Genomic DNA, 21,088 nt, shown 5'->3' on the forward strand with positions numbered 1-21,088 from the left:
CCCAGCCCAGGCTGAGCCAATGAGCACTAAACACCTCTACAAATCCATACGTGTGAGGGGAAGGACTGTCCTGAAAAGAAGGTGGAGAGAACCTGGAGGAGAGGCTGTTGACCTGAACAAGACAACCATCGGCCTAAACAGAGAGAGAGTTTCTTTGTCAGGAGGAAGGAGGAGGAGGGGGAGAACAGAGCACCTCAGACACCCAGGAGGAAGGAGGAGGAGGACAGAACCTCAGACACCCAGATCAACAGCATGGAGTAGGAGAAGGTAAAGGAGGTTCCTGCAGCCCATGGAAGTCCAACAGCAGAGCAGAGACCCACGTGTAGGCCATGGAGGACTCCACACTGGAGCAGGAAAGCTGAGCCCAATGGCAGGTGTGACTGAATTGAGACCCTGAGACACACTCAATGCCAGAGCGGGAGTGGACCCACAGAGCTGGGGCGTGAGGAGGAGGAGGGCTGGATCTGCAGCCCATGGTGTCCCCATGCCGGAGCGGGGAGCTGAGCCCAAAGAGGTCTGTGACTCCATGGGAAGCTGCTTTGAAACACCTTGTTCCCGGACTTCCATGCCAGGAAGAGCAGAGGTGACCTGACTGAACCCCCATTCCCTGTCCCCTGTGCTGCTGGGGGGAAGGTAGAGACATCGGGAGCAAAGTGATTTGAGTCCGGGAAGAGGGGCGGGGTGGGGGAAGGTGGTGTAAGATGTGGTTGTTATGTCTCACTGTGCTACTGGGATGATTGGTAATGAATTAAATTGATTTTTTCTTCCCCAAGTTGAGTCTGTTTTGCCCGTGACCATAACTGGTGAGGGAGCTGTCCCAGTCCCCTTCCTAATCTGTGGCCCCTTTGTTGTGATTATGGGTAAGGGGAGTGAGTGCAGGTCTGCATGGTCCTACAGTGGTTAAACCACCACAGATGGGTTGACCCAAGCCCACGGCGAAGCAATGGTGTCCTGAACTGGCAGCAGCACATATCTATGCGCTGATGTTGTCCTTTCAGACAAGAGAGGCAGAAAGGTGGCATGCTTTAAGTATTACTTTAAGAGTCACTAGCAATGTTTTATACTAGTAATTAATTCTAGTTGGCTGTTTCTCACAGGCACATAAGGGCAGGGAGCAACCTCTAAGAGAGTGAATCCTGTAAAGTAAAACTGTGGTGCAGAGTTGGTTGTTGAAGAGTTTCTAAGGGCCTGACCCAGATCCTTGTGTACCTTTCTAGAGGAAGATGATAAGCCCCTGATGCTTCCTTTGGGCTGACACTGTCCACCTCTGACTCCATGGTGAGTGGGCTTATGCTGCTCATCCATGGGCAGCTCAGCTCTTCTTAAAGCCCACTGAAGCCTGAGGAAAGAGACTTTATTTCTCCTCTTCTCCCATGATCTTGGCAGCACATTCACAGCCACCCCTCAAACATGCTCTGGAGCTTTTTGCAGCCTTCCCTGAGGTGCCTTAACCCTAATTTGGCAGAAGACAACCTAAAGTAGGAGGAAAAAAGACAGATTTAAGTATCTCCTAAGTGAGTGAGTTGCAGCAGGATTGCACAGGTATCAGTCCTGGCACAGTGTCTTGTTTGGCTGGTGTTGATGGCAGCAGAGAGGAGAAGGGACACTGGGGAATCTTTGCTGATGGTGAAGCTGCATGATCATCTTGCCACATCCTTTCAAATTGTGTCCTTGCTAAGTTAAACTGATAAAATGCTAACATATATGGGGTAATAGTTCTCTGGTGGTTTAAGAATCTCAACGAGGTTGAGATGGGATCAGACAAATGTCAGCACCACTGAGAATCACAGCACATCCCAGAAAAAGAAGGGAAAGGAGTAAAGAGGGAGTGCCTCTGAGCAGCAGCCTGTAGTTAAACTGGTTCAGCTGTGTTATAAAGCTCCACTCTAGGGGAAAAAATGTTGAAAATAAGCTCATGTTGTTTAGTTCTTGCTTTAATAATAATTCTGTCTGCTTGCTAGGAAGCCTGTGGCCACAGGTGATGTTGGGTTTTGTTTGATCTGTTTTGCAATTTTCAAATCTATCTGAAGTCTAGGAGGTCCCTAAAATGGAGTAATAGTGTAGTAGGCCTCTTAATGCACAGTAGTGTGACTGTGTGCTTAAATCTGGGTAGAGCAGTATGAGGAGTAAGTACTTGATAATAGTGTGTTATTCAGGCTTAGTGGTTTCATTGAGGAGAGTCCTCTTGCTCTTCTCTCTGCCTCCACGCCCAAGCGTCCTGTTGTGCTTCCTGGTGGCGTGGACTGGAGCTATGTCAAAGGCTGCTCCTGCAAACCCCTTCCTGCCTTCCCAAGCAGGTAGAAACTTGCACTGTGGCTCCCAGGCCAAATGCTGTCCTGGATTCATGACTATGATATACAGAAACTAAATATTATTCCATCTATGAATATATAACTATGCATATATTATTTTTATATCCAAAAGTACAATCTCTATATAAACTGTTCTTGGTTACTTAACTGTAAGATGGTCAGATGACTGTGTAAAAAGTTACTGCTCTGAGATACTGAAACTTATTTGATAGTTATTTGTGTCATCGGGTGCGGAATTGTCTTTATACCATTACATTAATGTGGTAGGATTTTAAATAGGCTAATATTAATCTTTGTGAAGCAAGAGTGCTGTTAACCATTTTGTAAATTTAGGGGTTACCTGTAATACTCCTTGAATTCTTCCAGTCTTTCTTTCAGTTGTACTTAATGCACTAACCAGTATGGTGTATCTGTAGAAAACTTCATTTTTTTTCTTCTGTGCATAAGGGTAGCTACTTCTGGAAATGTTTTAACACAAGATATGTATAAAAAGTCAGGGAGATTTGGGGAGCTCATCCTTTTTACCTTTCTGTTGCCAAAAGAAGCAGAATACTCTTAGATTTTATTTCTCCTGTTCAAGCTGAGATCTCCTGACTGCTACTGCATAGCAGACCAACACTCCACAGACACCTGTGTGAGAAGGTTCAGCTCTCTAACATGAAAACCAACTGGGGAAGGGGCGTGTGTGTAAATGGAGAAGTGGAAGCAGGAAAATAGCTCCTTTCAGAAGTAACGGTCTGCTAGCTTATCTTGGTGGCCTGTGGAACCATAGACTTCAAGGGATGTCTTCAGTGATCCCTGCATCTCATTAGTGCTGTCTTGCAATATTTAAGTCTCTGTTACAAATTTCTGACCGAGAATTACTTACCTCCCCCTAATAGGTTATTTTTTTTAGTAAAGTAGCTGCTGAGGGAAAGTTGAAATTGGCCAATAAAGAGTGTTTAGATTTTTGACCTGCTTTTGAAAGGCGTGTGTTACTGTCTCAGCTGAGAGACCCAGCAGTCTGTCCACTGTGGCAAGCTTCTTGTTTTCACTAGAATACTTTCTTGCCTTTAATAAGGTCTGGGGAGGAAGTGTAGTCTCAGCCTTTAAAAGACTGCTTGGAAGCAATTTCACAGTTTCACTACCTAGGGGATTGCAGGCTGATCCATTTAATATATATAGGTGGAAAAGTGCTTATAGGTAACCTGGCTACTGGTCTGAAAGTGTCTTTAAATAGTGTTCTGCCAGCACCTGTTTCAGAGCTTAAAGTTGTTTTCCATTCTGTGGTGTGGTGTTTTTCTGCAGCTTACTGCATTCAGCAGAGGTAGAAAAAATGCATTAAGCAAGTACATCTGTATAGTTAGTGTTTTTTGACTGCTTAGGGCTAATTTAAATGCAAAATAATATATAATATTCTATATGTGATATAAAGGACAGCAATCCTTTGACTAAATTTGTCATGTTGAACTGTATGTGTCATACATGCTCTGTGGTAATGAAGACCACATCACCTGGCTGAGAGAACTGAACCACCATAAGAGCAAGGTAGTGCTCAGAAGTAACACATTACTGGTTCATCCTACCTCTGCTTTGGAGACTTTGGTGCATGTTCTGTAACACGCAACTTCATTTATAACATACCTGCATCAACAATGTTAATGTTGTTTAAGTTTAGTCTATTCTTTTGACTTCCATGCTAATGTTAGCCTTAATTTGAATATTGTAACTTGTTTTTTATAATGGTTGGTCTGTTTCTCTGGTGGTGATAGGTTTTCAGTTGTAAATTTTAATTCTTCAGAATATGCCACTTCCCAAATAGTCTTTTTCATTGTAAAATGATCTGGTTTACTGTTAATTTGCCTCTTGCTCCACAGAGTCTAACAGAGCAATTACTGGCATGGAAGTTGCTTTACCTTAGTGACACAATACCACAGTGCTTTCAGGATGGCAGGCTGCCGCTTTTGTGCAGTGTTAGGAGCAGAACATGAACTGGAATCTTATTTTTAAGATGGCATGTTAGAAAGTCTAGTGAGCCATACTCTGTCAGAAGTCTCAGCATGTGGTATTTCATAGCTGAATAGATCCTGATAATGCTGCTTGCCTCATTTGCTTGTTTTCCAAGGTTTTCCTCCTACACCCCATGAAGGCTTTTCCGTATGTAGTTCAATCTAATCCTCTGTGTCAGCATGGTTTGCGATATGATGCCTTGCAAGACCCTGCAGTTTAATCTTTGGTGCTTATTCTTTATCACAGTCCTGCCTGAAGTCTGTCTTCATCCTTTCTCTCCTTACCTTTTTCCATTTACTGTACCACTTCCTTCTCTTTATTTCCTGTTGCTCAAGGCTTGTGTCTGTACAAAGCTATGTGCATTGCTACAGTCTGTTTTAAATGGAGTACTTTCCCCCCCTCCCCCTTGCATTATTTACCTTTTGTTCCTCCTAGTCAGAGTTGCATTCTTAGACTCCCTTGTCACTGCAGCCCTTGCTTGCTGTTACATTTTTGAAAATCAGTAAGGAAAATCTTCTCTTTCTGTGGTAGCTATCTGAACTATTGTTTTTTTGCTTTGGTCTGACTGTCCCTTGGCTGTTAATTGCTCAGCAAGACTATTTCAGTTTACCTTTGCAGTGCCTAGGCTTGGACTCAATAACAGTACAAGGACACAATCTGCTTTGTCCTTCTCGTGTTTTTAGTGAGCCTGTTGCTTATTCTCTGTAACAGCATTATGCTCCTGGTGTCCAGCTGCAAACCTGCCTGAAAGGAGCATGCTGGGGAAGGAGGGTGGGGCTGATGAGGTAACAGGTATGAAGTCACTGTCTCATTTCAGGAAAAAACAACTCTAGAGAGCGACAGGAGTCTCTTTTAGTGGAGGCCCTTCGTGGTTCGGTAATCTCCCTTGGCCAGGCACACGTTCTTCAGGAGCATGCCTCCTGGGAACCTGACTCCTTATTTTTTTACCATTTAACCAGGATGAAGCATTCCACGAAGCAACCCCATTCCCACTTTTGGGTTTGTTTTTTGTTTTGGATTTTTTTTGAAGCAGCATCATGTAAATTTTGAAGTGTGAAAGTTTTTAAGAGAAGAGTTGATACTATTAGCTTACATGCTGCAATGAAATATTCTTTCAGTCTGACTGCTATGCATGTTAGAGAACTACAGTGTGCAACATATACACTAGTTTGCGAGTCTTTAAGTTTCAGCAAATACTTTTTTTCCAGTTACTTAAATTACATATATATATTGATGCAAAAGTGATTTATACTGGCCCATCAAGCTTTCAGAATTTCATTTAACATTAATTCACACAGGAGTGTGACGTGATCGTCAATTTACTTTCTATATTCATTGCTGAAATACTAGTGACTGTTTGGAACTACATTCTTGGTTTATCTATGCTTCTGATTCAGCCTGATGCCCATTTTCTAGTATTTTTATACTGCAGTTGACTGATCCTTATCCTTTTCTTGAAGATATTTGTTAAAAATTAATCAATAGCATCAACTGTTTCCCCTGTGCTTTCAGCTCTGTTTTGTGTAAATTAATGTAGGAAAAAGCACTTGACCCTTTTTTTTCCTTGTTTACAGTAGATGTTTTGTCTGATTATCCTGTTATAGTACATTGAGTTTTAGTGGCATGGAGGACAGAAGAAAAATCTTGTTTCCTGTGCAGTTTGAAAAAAGTTGATTCTTACTGGTCAAAATGTATAGTGTAAAATGATTAATCTGAAATGTCTTATAAGTTGGAAAAAGTTGAATTTAACCTACATACAGTACTAAGGTTTTTTTAGGTACTGTCTCTGACACATCAGCTGTCAGTTGTAAAAATAGCTGTTGTTTCTACAACCAAAACTAATTTCTTGTGGTATTTTTAACTCTCAAGCTTTCTTAGTTCTAACTGTATTTTGAATGGAATTCTCTAGCATATTTTCTTTATGTGGTGGTTATTTCTCCTTACAGACGCCTCCACCTCAATAAGAAAGCCACAGACAAACAGCCATATAGCAAGCTTCCTGGTGTTTCACTTCTAAAACCATTAAAAGGTGTGGATCCTAACCTGATCAACAACTTGGAAACCTTCTTTGAACTGGATTATCCCAAAGTATGTATACTTTGTCTATTTAGTTAGTGTCTGGTTTGGGGTTTTTTTTCTTTTGTTTTTTTCCCTCCTATTCCTCCAAAAGCTGTGTTAGGAGCTTGGGCTAGAACTGTGCAACTTGATTATGCCTTGGATTGTTCTTCCTTCCACAGCAAATGCATGATAACATATTTTACATGCTGCAAACAAAACTTACTCATTTTTCAAAAGCTTTTAAAAGTCTATAAAGGAACATGGCCAAGGCTTAGGGACGAAACATAGTCTGCACTTCACTAAGATTTGTTTAATCATTATTTCCATATTGTGGTGTTTGTAGCAGTATCAAACCCTCCAGTCTATAAAAGACCATTTGAGAGGCCAAACACCCTCCCCAATTAACTACTGCTCTGGAACAGATCTTCTAAAAGAGAACACTTAACTGATAAGACTGAAACTTTCTGATGACTCATCTAACCAAGAATTGCTCAATGATGAGGTGGTGTACCTCACCAGCTGCTGGTAGGTAAGATAGTCTCCAGGCCACTTATTGGTGTTGGGAAACAAATAGTTAATAAAAGCTTACCTTTGGTGTTGAACACTGTTTGACTTTGTAATATAAGTGATAAGTAATATAAGTGATAAGTGTGTCAGATGCTGTCCTTGCTCTAAGGAGCTTACAACTTAAAGGAGAAATCTGCAAATGCTTGCTGCATCATTCATTACATGGTGTATGCTCCTGTAGATGGAAAAAGGACTACAGTTTCTACTGCATATTTCCCAAATTCTAAAACTTGTAATTTACTTTTAATAAAAACTCTTTTCTCAATTCTTCTTGAAACTACTTCTGGCAGTGCTGCTTCAGTTGTAAAAGGTCAAAGGTATGTGTAAGCTGTACAGTGAGTTTCCTTTATGTATTCTGACCAAGAGCTTTAAACTTACTCCTAAGTAGGCAGGGTAAAACAAAAAAAAGGAAAACAACCTCACCATTTGGAACTTATTAAAAGCTGGATAGTTTTTCTGTAGTGAAGCTTGAGGCCTTTTCAAAAGCTTCAGGCATGAGCATTTGAATCAGTTCGACTCAGCAAAAGTGCAGTAAAGATTTGGCCAAGATAAGTTTAAAGCATACTTGAGGCATGCTGTGTGTGTGCAAACAGTGCAAAGAGGCTGCAACAATATCTTAAGCTATTTTATAACTATAATGAACATAAAAACATTACGCAGCTGAAACATTTGATTACAAATACGATTTGTTTGAGAATTCACAAAAATGGCTATGCTGAGTCTTGCTTTATGAGAAATAGTCTTGACTCTTCTGGTAATATGGATGTCAATCTTAAAATATTGCTACTCCACAAATATGAATTTCAGATAACAATAGTGACAATCATATTTTTGATTGTCAAGGTATGAATGCTTCAGTTTACAGCAGTATTGCCTGGTATTCAAAGTTCAGTTGTCCAGGGAAAAACTATTAGGAAAGAATAATCTTAAACTTGTTCCACCAAAGCTGAGTTCAACCTGCAGTGATACTGATTCTCGGATAACCTTCTGTGATACTCCATGTGAAATAATATTGTCTTGCACAGAAACCAGTTATACAGCTTCTAAACTGCAGGACTTCCACATATTTTTGTCAGTGAACACTTCTTTCCTACTATGCATGTTGTCATTTTGGCAGAAATCTTTCTGTTCGTGTTATGTCCAAATGAACCTCATTGTGATGTTAATATAGATAAGCATCTTTATATTTCTCCTGCTTTAGTCATATATTTTGTAGTTCTTTATTTTGTTACTGTATACAGAGGCCATTTACTGTTAATTTTTCTGTTTTCAAATATTGGAATGTCAAAGTTACTTGTTTCTAGTTTAATTTCTTGGAGAATATGGATATAGAAGTGTCATTGCAACTGTGAATTGAAGATCAGTTAATTACTAGAAAAGTAGTTGTTCTTTTACATATTTAATTGTATAAGCAATAAAGAACTAATTTCTTCAGTTGGTAATTTCTGTTGTGTTCAGGCTGTCAGGATAGTTCTGTTGTGGTGGAAGGACCTGTCTGCTTAATGAGACAGGTCTTTTACCCTTTAAATTCCATTTTCCATGCTGGTAAAAGGATGGGAATCAAATACTGCTTGCTCTTTAGGCAAATGAGCTTTGAGTTTGCCTTCTGAGAGGTAGAGATGTGTTTGTCTTACAGTTTGTAGTGCTAGACCAAGTCTTTCCAACTCACGTGTGGTTAATGATTTTAAGTTTCCTCAATATTCTGACTGCAGCGAGTCAGTGAGATTTTTTGTTTAACAATATCACTTTTTCTTGAAAGAATGTATTTATTTAACTTAACGTCTTCTTGTAGGGACAAGGTCTGAGATTGTCATCATTGAGCCCACAGGAAGCATTTGAAGTTCAGATTACTTTTTGCTTAAGTAGTTTACTGAAAATTAAGTTCAGTGAGGTGATAGAATAGTATAAGGGAGAATAAGAACTGTTTTGATCACTAGTTGTGACTCTTATTTACAACTGCTACATCAAATGAGGTGCAAGAAAATACTTTTTCATGAGACAATTTTTAAATCGTGGATTGTAAAAGTGACTTCTAGGTATTTTGATCAGAAATTTGCCTTTTCTGAACTTTAGTCTTTGGATTGGAGCTCTAACAACTTATAATAGTTCAGTAATTGTAAGAGGAGAGAGGAAGGTTAATATCAATTAAGGAGTATTAAAGGAGTTTGCTGTTAATGCAGAAACAAATACCTCCATCAAAGCTTGCAAAGTTGTCTCAGAAGGTTGAGTGATTCTTCAAATTCTATTTCCTCACCCTCTGTCTGTAACTCACGTGTAACAAGCATGTAGCCTCATTGTGGAAGCAGGTACAGCTTTCCCTTACCTCTTGTTGATTTTTTTAACCATTATTGTGTTAATGAGGAATACACATATACATTATACATTCCTGAGCTTAGCTTTTTTTATACAGTTAATATTTACACTTACATATACTGGTCTCTGAGTTGTCTTCCAACTCTGTTCTGCATATGCATCTGCAAAGTAAAGGAAAGGAAGGTGTAGTTCAGAGGTATGCAATCAAGTGTGTCATAACATCATTCCTGTAATATTTCGTGTGATATAATCTCATTGAATGAGATTGGATTTCAGATTAATTTATGAACAAAAATGGAAGAGAAAATAGACATTTTACTTTGTACACCAGGATGCCTTGCTTCCTGCCTAACAGAAATCCTTCTGATAACAGCAGAACTAATGTTTCTCAGGACAAGAGTTTACCGAGAAACAAGCTTGGTTAGTTTTTCACAAGTACTTGGTTGTGCATTAAAAAATAGTCTTATTTAGCTGTAAAACAACCCTCTTGGTTTTATTTTTAATTCTATAACAGCGCTCTTTATTTTTCTCAGTTTGGTCCATTACTAAGCTTTATTCCCTAGACCATGTTGATATTAAATATGTGTGTGTGTAAATATATGTGTGCGTATACGTTTTTGTTTTTACCAGTATGAAGTACTGCTCTGTGTACAAGATCACGATGATCCAGCTATTGATGTCTGTAAGAAGCTCCTTGGCAAATACCCGAATGTTGATGCTAGACTGTTCATAGGTAAGCAGTGCAACTCGAAGGTGGGACTCTGCTTAGACTGCAGGTTTTACGTCTTCGACTCAACATATGGGATTCTAAAATAGTTGTCTTGTTCAGCCATTGTTAGTTCTGTAGCTTAATCTTCAGTTTGGGGTAAAGAAATAAGTTTGTGGACAGTCTGTGACACCAGTCCAAAAAAGCTCTAGGAAGAATGATTTACACAACCCTCGCAACTTTTTCCTTCTTAATCTGAAACAGCAATTTAAATCCTGTCTTTGCACTGAACTAAGTGTGCAGGAAGTGACTTAGAGTTGTGGCTGTATTTGAGCTTGAGGTGCTGCAACAGTCTTTTTACATCAGCTTAGACTGCAGGGCTCTTTCTTCACTTCATGTTTGAATTAGACGAGGGAAGGGATATTAGAACTAGGTAGTAGAATGTCACTTTTCTTTCTCTGACATGAAACAAACTGGACCATCAGCTGGAAGCAAGCATGTGTGTCACTTTATTCTGCTCCTTTCTAATTTTTCCTCTAAAATTACTGTATAATGGTCATAATCAGTAGTCTTTAAGAAATAAGAGAGAGAATATTTAGCTTACAGAATGTAGTAATAAAGTTTATAGTTCTACTGTCCTTTTAATTACATTAACCTTGTTACCCCGCCATTTTGAGGAAGTGATTGATTTTTTTTTCCTTTTTAATTCTCTGCATAATTGTAGTAAGATCTAAAATGTAGAAATGAAGGAATAATGAAAATATAAATCCTTTTCCTAAAAGTGGACTTTAAGAACTGGTGGGTAAACATTTACTGTTCTTCAGTTAGTATATCTAAATATTTTGAGTATTGAGTCTGAATTAAAAAAAAAAAACTCTACACATTATTTGTGTATGATATTTGTATTTTTTAGGTGGCAAGAAGGTTGGCATCAACCCTAAGATCAACAATTTAATGCCTGGCTATGAAGTTGCCAAATACGATCTCATATGGATTTGTGATAGTGGAATCAGAGGTAGGTGTGTGTTGTAAGGTGCTAACTGTTATATTGCTCTTATTCCCTGTAGGCAAGCAGTTGTTGGAGGTTATTTTGACTGGGAATACACGTAGAAATGAAACTTAAAAATCTGGGAGAAATATTTTCATAGTATAAAAATGTTTAATCTCTAACTAAAGCTGAAAATCCCATTTAAAAAAAAAAATACTGTTTGAACTGTTTCCGTTGTATTTGTTGTTGAGCATAATAATTATGTTAATCACTATTTTTCTGAAACTTTATCCCTCCAAAATACTGTGCATTGAAGTATACGTGCTCTTGACATGGGTAATGGAATGAGAATTCATGTCTCCATGCAATAGTTTGCTAATGACAGAGTTGCTCAATGAACTGTTTTTTTCCATTTGCCACTTAGTAACACCAGACACGCTGACAGATATGGCCAATCAAATGACTGAAAAAGTAGGCTTGGTCCATGGGCTTCCCTATGTTGCAGACAGACAGGGTTTTGCTGCTACCCTTGAACAGGTGAGTGCAATGTTGGTTTCTGTTTTTTGTTGTTGTTTTGGTTTATTTTCAGCTGCTGTCACACTTCTAACTATCTAGCATAACTTTTAAATGCTCCAGAATTCTACTATGGTGCTCTAAACATTCAGTGTTTCAGTTTACAACATAAACATTAAAGATTACAGGATGAAAATGATGGATTTCATTTAAAAATTTATTAGAACTGAAGAACTCTTTGTAGTGCTTCATCAGAAAGGGACGTTAATTCTATTTTGATGTCTGAAAAGAACACAGAAATGGCCATGACAAGTCAGAGCAAAGTCCAGCTCACACAGTATCTTGTTTCCAGCAGGTGTTATGAGCAGAGCCTTTTAGGAGAGCAGAACACAAGCAAGGTTTATACCTGGTTTCCTTGTAATACTGTCTCAACTCTCTGCAATTTTCAGCTGAGAGACTTCCTGAACTGGAAGCAGGCTTGTATACTTACTAATCCTCAGTATACTAGTATTTTAGTAAGAACAGATTTCTTAAATGAACTTTTCCAACATCTGTAACTGTTTTTACCGGGAAGTTTTGTAGATCTATTACTACCTGTTACAGGAAGCACTACCTTTTTCACTCTGACTCTTGGCTTTCTATAGTGCTATTTCATGTCTCCTAATACTTGTTTTAGAAGACAAAGTGAACAGTTGATTCCTATCCACCATCTTTATATCACTCATTCTGTCCTATTCCCCCCTCTCTTCTTTCTCAGTAAATTCTCTTCTTGTAGAATGAAGAGATCGAGTTTTCATTTGTTCCTTGTGTCTCAAGGCATGTAATTTAATCAACTATCTTTTATTCTAAGCTAGCACATAAAAAGGCATTTTGACCCCAAGGCTGGCTAATCTGTGTCAAAGACAGAAATGTGAGAGATGAGAGTGCAGTGAAATTCAGCACTCGTTCACTGAGTGGAGAGGGGACAGCTCATGTGATTTTTGTGACACAAAGTCTGAATTTCCTCTTAGAGAAGAGCAAGGAGCTACAGCGTAAAGCTCTTAATACTGCTATGTGCTAAAGTAGCAGGAATTACAATTCCTCCTTCTATATTCCTGTGTTTCTAGATCCAGTAGACTGCAAGAAGAGCATGCCTTTTCTCAAAGGAGTTACTGTACTAGTAAGACCAGTATGAGGGCCGTCTGTAGAAGCAATATTAGTGAGAGGCACTAGCACTCATTCCCACTCTCTTTTTGTAGGACACTCCTAGTTTTAAGTTATTGAATCTTGTAAAAAGGCTCGCTCACAATCTGAATTTTTTTCTTTGCTATTTCTGTTTGCAGCTACACTAAGAAAAGAAAATTCCCCTGCTTCTGTACAACCATAGAGTAACTTTCTTAGAACATGTATGCAGTAATGCAGTTAATCTTTACAAAAGGAAGGACACAGCATGTCTGTCAGCTATCACCAAATAATATATTAATCCTAGTGATTAGTAAGTTACTTAATGGATTTTTAATTTGTATTCCCTGAGAACAACCTCAATAACTTAGAAATTAAATACCAAATGAAATATGGTAGTTTAATATGTGGATTTAAAATCCATTTATAGATTTGCAAAAAACAGCCACTATCACTACGAAATTTCTCAGATTTGGTGGTAGACTAGATTTCTTAGGTTGGTGGTAAAGATCTTTCCAAATAGACTGTCAGAACTGGTGATGTCTAGCACTTTTTCCCCTCCAAACATTTTTGGATAAAAAGTTGTCAGGGAGTAGTACTTTTGTAAATACATATAGAGTGTTAAAAGCCTTATCTTGTTTTGGCAGGTTTATTTTGGAACTTCACATCCAAGGTCATATATTTCAGCCAACTTAACTGGCTTTAAGTGTGTAACAGGAATGTCGTGCTTGATGAGGAAGGATGTCTTGGACCAAGCAGGGGGACTGATAGCTTTTGCACAATATATTGCTGAAGATTACTTCATGGCCAAAGCTATAGCTGACCGGTAAGATGACTCTGAAGTAAGCTTATTGCTTTAAGTACCATTTAAAAATTTTATTTTAAACACATGGTACGCTTATGACATGTGCTTTGTCCTACCAATACAGTCTTTTAAAAATACTTAAGCTAATAATTGTCAGTTCCTTTAGAAAAAAATTTCTGAAAACTCGATTTAAGTAATATTCCAGTGGTATTTGCTCTTTTCTGATGAAGAGACTTCACAAAATACAGTTAATTTTTTTGCTTATACCCGCTGTAATAATATAGCATATATGCCAAAGGAACTCTTCAAGCCTAATAAAATTCTTGGCTGTTTGTTCTCTAATTGTTTTTTTCATCTATCTTACATCATTTTTTATAATAATAAATTCATTTTTCAGGGGCTGGAAATTTGCAATGGCCACGCAAGTTGCGATGCAAAACTCTGGTTCATATTCTATTTCTCAGTTTCAGTCCAGAATGATCAGGTAAAATTTTAATCTTCACTTTCTCTCCCACCCACCCCTCTCATCTGCTTCTGATGTTGATAACCTGATATTGAGAGGGAGTACATTTTCCAAGCTAGTCTGATCTACTGTATAGAATGCTGAAGTTCTAATGCACAGCTTGATGCATTCTTCTTGTTAGTTTTTGGTGAGAGGCACTGACTTTCCACAGAAGTGTAACTGATAGAAGTATTTAAAAACCCTAAAAAACCCCCAAAAAACCCTTAGTACCTTTTAAATGCTATGTGCAGTGCTTTTGAAAGGGAGAATGTTTGCAATATTTTATTTGGAGGGGTAAATTACGTGAGATTAAACCAGTTTATCATTTGATGAGGTGGGGGAGGAGGCCATAAAGAATAATGCATAGTCAGAACTGGTTTGTTTGTCTTTTCTAGGTGGGCCAAACTGCGAATTAATATGTTGCCTGCCACAATAATTTGTGAGCCAATCTCAGAGTGCTTTGTTGCCAGTCTAGTTATTGGATGGGCAGCTCATCATGTGTTTAGATGGGATATAATGGTATTTTTCATGTGTCACTGCTTGGCATGGTTTATATTTGACTACATTCAACTAAAAGGTGTTCAGGTATGTAGCTTCGTTTTCTTTTCAGATTATTAAAGTTACTAGTGCCACCTACTTCAGCAAAAAGCTAAGCCTAACTGTAACAACAAAATAATTCTCCTGACATCAAGGAAATAACAGGTTAAATCCTGTTACTTCTCAGTCTTCCAGCTTCAGTTATAGTAGCATAAAAAGTATGAAGCGTGCTTGGCTCTAATTTTGTTGTCTATATACACCTGCCTCTGCCTAGGCTCTGAAAGTTTGTGTATCTGTCCCCTTAACCTTCACATTTCCAGTCTACCTGGGCATATCCAGAAATTCTAAGCCTTTTTAACAATTCAAGAATAGCAACTTCGTGGGATTTTATGGTTTTCTCTTTTACCTTAGTTGTCACTTTGTCTTGTATTTATTGAGATGTGGATGAACTCTTCAGTACATATTTTAATTCTACTTTGATAATGGACTTACAGGACAGCTATAGCCTACTTCTAGAAACAAAATCTTCCTGTTGCTAGAAGTGAGGCCTCAAAAAACTTTTAATATAGAAGTCACAAAGCAGAACACCGTTTGTTCTTCTAATGCTGCAGGAACAATTTGGACTACTTTCTGCTGTGACCATATTCCTTCCAAATCTGATCCACAGTTACTTGTGTAGATAATGGACTTATAGGACAGCTATAGCCTACTTCTAGAAACAAAATCTTCCTGTTGCTAGAAGTGAGGCCTCAAAAAACTTTTAATATAGAAGTCACAAAGCAGAACACCGTTTGTTCTTCTAATGCTGCAGGAACAATTTGGACTACTTTCTGCTGTGACCATATTCCTTCCAAATCTGATCCACAGTTACTTGTGTATTGAAACTTATCAAATCTTCTCATCACACAGAAAAATATTCTTTGGTACTCTTGACACATACTGGAAATAGTGAGAGGGAAAAAAAAAAGTTAGGCCTTATGTTGATTCTGTAGGACTCCAGAACAGTCACCTTTCTGATTACTTCTCACCATGTGGAGCATGTAAAAGAGCTTTGTGCCCACTCTTCCTCTTCTGAAGCCTTTTTGATTTCCAGCTCTGCATGTAGCTGGAAGTTCTCAAAAGAGCAGAAAATATTGAGAGGCTATAAGCTTTTTTTTTTTTAGTCTCAGTTTTCTTATGCAATAGGCCAAAGAGCTATTTGTTTTCATTTCACTCCTCTGGGAATGTGCAGGAGTGTTCTGTCTAGGTGCTGTTCTTCTGGGATCTGTGGCAAAAACCTAGTGTCTTCTTGAACACAGTTCTACAAAGCTTCAAAAAGAAGAAAAAAGTGGAATTGTCACACTTTCCCTTGCTTTTTGCTCTACATACAAGGCTCTACTCAAACCTTGTGGGTCATTCTGTCAGGCTTCTCATGTTTAATTAACATGGCTAATCTCTTGAATAGGAAGATGTTCTTGGCTTGTTAAAAAATATGCTATTGATTGTAAAGCTGTATAATAACTTTTAGAATAGATTTCTCTGTAACACAAATGTTTTAAATTACTTTAAGATTCCTTTTGAATAATCAGGGGGGATTTAATTTTTATTTATTTATTTATTTATTTTTTATTCCTAGGGTGGTGCCCTGTGTTTTTCAAAACTTGATTATGCGGTAGCTTGGTTCATCAGAGAATCCATGACAATTTATATTTTCCTATCTGCTTTGTGGGACCCCACTATTAGCTGGAGGACAGGACGCTACAGATTACGTTGTGGAGGCACTGCAGAAGAAATTCTGGATGTATAGCCACAACTTTGTAACTGTGAATGTCAAAAAGAGAAGTGGGGAAAGAAAAGTATTATAAATTGTTTATATAAATACTTTTAAGAAAATCTACCTTAAGTAGTTTTATTACTTGTATGTTTTGGTATCTGTTCTTTAATTTATTTTTGCATGGCACTTGCATCTGTGAAAATACACGTATAGTCTTGGCCAAATGGTACCTTGCTACTATGTACAAATAGAAACGGAGAGAATTGGTCCTGACATCTACTTTCTATAGGAATGCTCTGCAGTAAACTCTTCTGAAAAAAAATAAGTATCCTCCTGGATATGAACAGCTTCTTACTCCATGGTGTGTGCTGGCCTAGCAAATCCAGGGTTCACATAGCTATTCTCCAGATGGATTGTACAAGTCTGTACCTAGTAAAATCACAGAGTACAGCTGATTTCTGTTTTATCCCACTAAATTGAGCTAGTAACAGGACCTTGGGAAAGAAGCTCTTAAATGCTTTATGCCTACCTCTTGTAGTTGCTGCAGAACAAAACGAATGGAACCGTAAAAATGCTTTGCAAAAACAAACTGAAGTAAAGCTGGAGTCTTGTGTTTATATGTATATATGAAATACTTTAGTCATTGCAATGAACCAAAAGTGGACTGAGTTTGATAGAATGAGTTGGAAGGAATTACTGGTCAGGCATGAGTTGTGGGCATCTTTTGGCCAACTCTGATCTGGTTCTGTCTTGAACCTTGTTAAGCACTGTGCTGTAACTAGCCAAGCTGGTCCCCTTCTCTACTTCCATCCTTTTTTAAGGGTTGTTTCCTTTTTCCCTGTGAGTGAATGCTTTGATGGGGGTGGGTGGTGGGTTGCGTGTGTGTGGGGGACATAGTAGTGGGTAGAAGGGAGCAGAAATACATTTCAGAAACATTTCACACATGAGCTATTTTCTTACACAATGTCTTAAGAATGTAATTTCATGATGCAGGTATTTAATATCTTTTTAAAGTGAACATACATACCCTCTACTAGTCACAGTTAAATATTCAATTGCGGTAGATATTGTGAACATATTAAAGGGCCGAGTGAGTTTGCTGTTACTGATTAAAACTGTAATCTTCATTTAAATATCAAACTAAGTCTACTCTTGGCTTTTTGCCTTCTACTGTTAGTCTAGCCTTTAAATTGGACTTTTGTATTCCAGTGGTATGACTAAAAGGACTAGATTATAATGCATGCCGTGTTTTTACCCCTCTCTGTTCCCTGTAGCTTGGTTTCCAACCTCATTGTGAGACTTTCTAATTTGTGGTGAACTGGACTTGTTTTCTTTGAACACTTTTTAATTAAAAAGACACAGCAAAGCTGGAGAGGGATGTTGCATAAGCCTTTTTTTTTGTAATTGTATTTATGCTGCTTTACTTTTCTTTATATGGAAATTGTCACCATGAATGTGAGCTGCTAATTAGAAGAGTAATGCCAACAAAGCAGCTTTAAAAGTTGGGTGATAATGTGTAGCATATTAGCAATAATGACATCTATTTATAAAAATGGACATTTTTACCTTAATGAGCCAATCCCTTACTGATCATATGCTACACAAGTGTAATGTGTATGTATGTGTTGTAAAACACTCTCTGGGCCAAAATGCTTCATCCACTGTAATATCTATTTTGCCTTATACCATGGAACTCTTTCAATGGGCATTTCTGTGTGAACAAAGGCTTTTGATGCATGCTTCATTCTTTTCATGTGAATCAGGAAGAAGCACTTTTCCTGAGGAAAGCTGCACACTGAAAGCTAGTCTAGTTGTGACCCACGAAAACATTCTGGTTTTAATGTTGTTTTTAACATAGTTGAATTTTGCTGACAATGTTTGTATCTTTGTTTCATGAAGTTTGCTGCCATTCATTGCACTGCTGAAGTGAAGCTTAGCTTGCAACTTAGCTTTATGCTGATTTCTATGCAGGCAATGGAACAGAACCAAAAAAAAAGACTGAACAGACCTAATTTTTTAAAAAATTAGGTGGGGATAATTGTTTAATAGGTGCTTTTGAAATAGTAGAGCCATCTTTGGTCATAAAAAATAAAGCTTCACTTAAGCAAATAGTTTCATTTGAGTATTGTTTGGTTGATGATAAAGTGGAAACCAACACTGTCAAATATTGTAGAAGATACTACAACAGAACTTCTGGAAGTTAAAAATGGCTAATGTGAAGTTGTGTTGATCTACAGATGTGTAGAATATACCATGTTTATTTAAAATCATTGTCTTGTTTTTTTCTTTTATTTAAAAATAAATTTTGAATACAATCTGGAAAACAGTTTTTTTTGCCCTTTGTTCAGTGATGCTGTAATATGAGAGCTTTAAGTACTTCTGACACTTTTGATAGATTTGATTTCTAATTAATCTTCACAGCAATAAATGAATGTGCCTTTCTTTTGAGGTTTTACAACCTGGACCATCTGTTTTCGATTTTATATTTTGCTGAAATTAACTCACATGTGCTTGAGCCTGATTTTGAGTTATCTTTAGCTTTATAGAGTAACTTCAGTGTATTAAAAATCTCACAACTGAACAGATAGTTCCTTATCTATTCTAACTAGTCAGCCTAAATTGAGATTTTAGAAAGGGATATCTCTGCCCCAAAACATGTTGAAATTGAGGAGTAGTGTTGATACTTTGCTCTGAGGTACTGTACCAGGAAAGCATTCTATGCTTGCTCTGTCATCTGACCTGGGTTTTTCTTAACTCTTCCCTAAAACTTTTAAAGATTTTTTTCATGTGAAACTTAGTAAGAGACTGTGTGTATGATGGTTGTTTGAATCTGGGAGGCATGACAGAAACAAACACCACTGGAATCCCTTGAAAACTAGTTACAGAAACTTAAATATTCCTGAGTGTGTATTGTGGTTGATACATTTGCAGCCACACAGCACAGTACCTAAATCCCCTCTCCTGAATAATTATTGTTTCCCTGCCTATTATTAAGTAATGTTTTGATTTTTTTTTTTCTGTGCTTTCAAATGAAATCTTTCCCTCTGGAATTCCTTTCATTGCCACTCTGTCCTTTGATACTGCCTGATGACTACCTCCATTGGCTGTTGGTCTGTTTTGTCAGCTTGAAAAGTTGCCTTCTGACCACCTTCTTTCATATATAGCTTCTGAAAGCTGTTTCATTCATTTTAAGGGCTTCCTTTAATCCTCACACCTAATTTCTGATAATCTAATTTTAATTTGGGTTTGAGCACCAACCATTCTTGGGTTGAACTAGTCCCCCAGCAGCTAATTCCGGCTATTGAGGCTAAAGAAACCTAAAGTTTTGTGTGGCAATAGATAAACTTTTTTACAGTTATACAAAGTGACTTCATCTTAAATACTCTCTTGTCCAAATAATAATAATTGGAAGAGAGGATGGCAATGTGCAGAATGGCAATAATTTCAAACTTAATCCAGCTTTTGGGTCTGAGAATGCATAAACTGAAGTTTCTTACTAATTACCAGATTATACTGCATGGGTCTACTACTTGGATATTCAGAGTGAATGTGCAAGTTTAAATACTTAGCTTAGTGTTTTCTTAGCTCTTCAAATAAGCTGAATTTCATAACAGACGTGCCCCATAACAATGTGCTACATGTCTGGGTGGATCAGAACTCCCAGGAAATTAATCTCTGCCTTCATGTTGGCTTTGGAGAAAGCATGTATGATTCCTACCTTAGTGTTGTAGATCTGCAATTATCGTAACTTAAATCAGTGATCTAGGATGTGATTTTACCAAAAAAAACCTCTTAACCCAACCACACAACAATACACAACCCCCAAAACCCCAGAAAACCAAGCTCCATGGACTTTGCGTATCCTGCAGATCCTGAGCACTTGAAGTCGGACTGCTTTAAAGGTAATCAGCTCTGTTGCTTTGCACAAACATTTCCATTGCCAGCTATCAGGCAATTGAGAATAAGTGATGATTCTTACAGTTAAATTCCCCATGTTCTGCTTTCTCTACTTATTTATCTGGGCCATAGAGTTTGAACCTTTCAGTAAGGAAGCAAAGGTGAACAAAGCACTTCAGGACAGTTTAGCCACTGCTGTGTTTGTGTTTAAGAGTCTGGTTAGGTGTTTCATGTCAAAAGTTGTTATTGACTACATTGCAAATCTTTGCTGAAAGTGTTTCCTTTTTGGTAGCAGTCTCTGCTGGCAGCTGGCTCTGTTTTCAGTTATGTATTACATGCAGATCAGTGTCCAGTTCTCCCTTCAAATCCATCTTGTTCCAAGCAGACCAGCCAGTCTTGTGGATCCTCAGGCTTTGTTAATGTTCAGCTATACCTGAACGTTATGTCCAGTGTGTTTCCTTTTAAAAGCACCTTCGGGTTAGTGTCTTGTAAATGTTCTATGCTGAAGCCCTGCAGTTTCTATATGGAAAGTGTGTCTAACTAGCCTTTTTGGTGGAAGATGTTTGTGATGCTTGTCTTCACACTTAGCTGAGGTTAAAATACCTAATCAGTTCATTCCTGTAAACTAAGAGACTGTATTAAAAAAAAAAAAAGGTAGTATTTTTAATATTCTCCAACAGAGCTGTTGGAATGCTGTATTTCTTTAATTCTCACCAGATCAAGAATGCACTGCTCTTTACATGTGGTTCATGTTTCTGGGAATATGCTTCCTCTACCTGATCTTAATCAGGTCTAAGTGTTTTTGCCTAAACATTGCTGTGACTGTAGATGGATGATCATTGAAGAGGTGCAAAGCAGGTAGCTTGCCATGGAAGTTCATGGATTGCTGCTTGTTTCTATCTCATCCTTCCACACATCCCCCCCCAAGCTCTTTTTCCCTGTTGCTGAAAGGAAGGGTGGGCCTTGGCCAAACCCATGTGCCAGCAG

The 21,088-nt window shown here is 38.0% G+C and overlaps 1 protein-coding gene across 1 annotated transcript; it reads left to right on the forward strand.

Annotated features, from left to right (window-relative positions):
• Nucleotides 1–6,247: 6,247 nt before the first annotated feature.
• UGCG (UDP-glucose ceramide glucosyltransferase) lies at nt 6,248–17,556 on the forward strand (the record flags this gene model as incomplete). Its single annotated transcript, XM_010178354.2, has 8 exons — nt 6,248–6,389; nt 9,870–9,972; nt 10,859–10,960; nt 11,358–11,470; nt 13,255–13,433; nt 13,810–13,896; nt 14,310–14,499; nt 16,067–17,556. Coding segments are annotated over 8 exons (1,087 nt in total), but the record flags the coding sequence as incomplete, so codon positions are not given.
• Nucleotides 17,557–21,088: the final 3,532 nt, after the last annotated feature.

This window comes from Antrostomus carolinensis, unplaced genomic scaffold (assembly GCF_000700745.2).
Source record: "Antrostomus carolinensis isolate BGI_N321 unplaced genomic scaffold, ASM70074v2 scaffold25451, whole genome shotgun sequence".
NCBI classification, from domain to species: domain Eukaryota; kingdom Metazoa; phylum Chordata; class Aves; order Caprimulgiformes; family Caprimulgidae; genus Antrostomus; species Antrostomus carolinensis.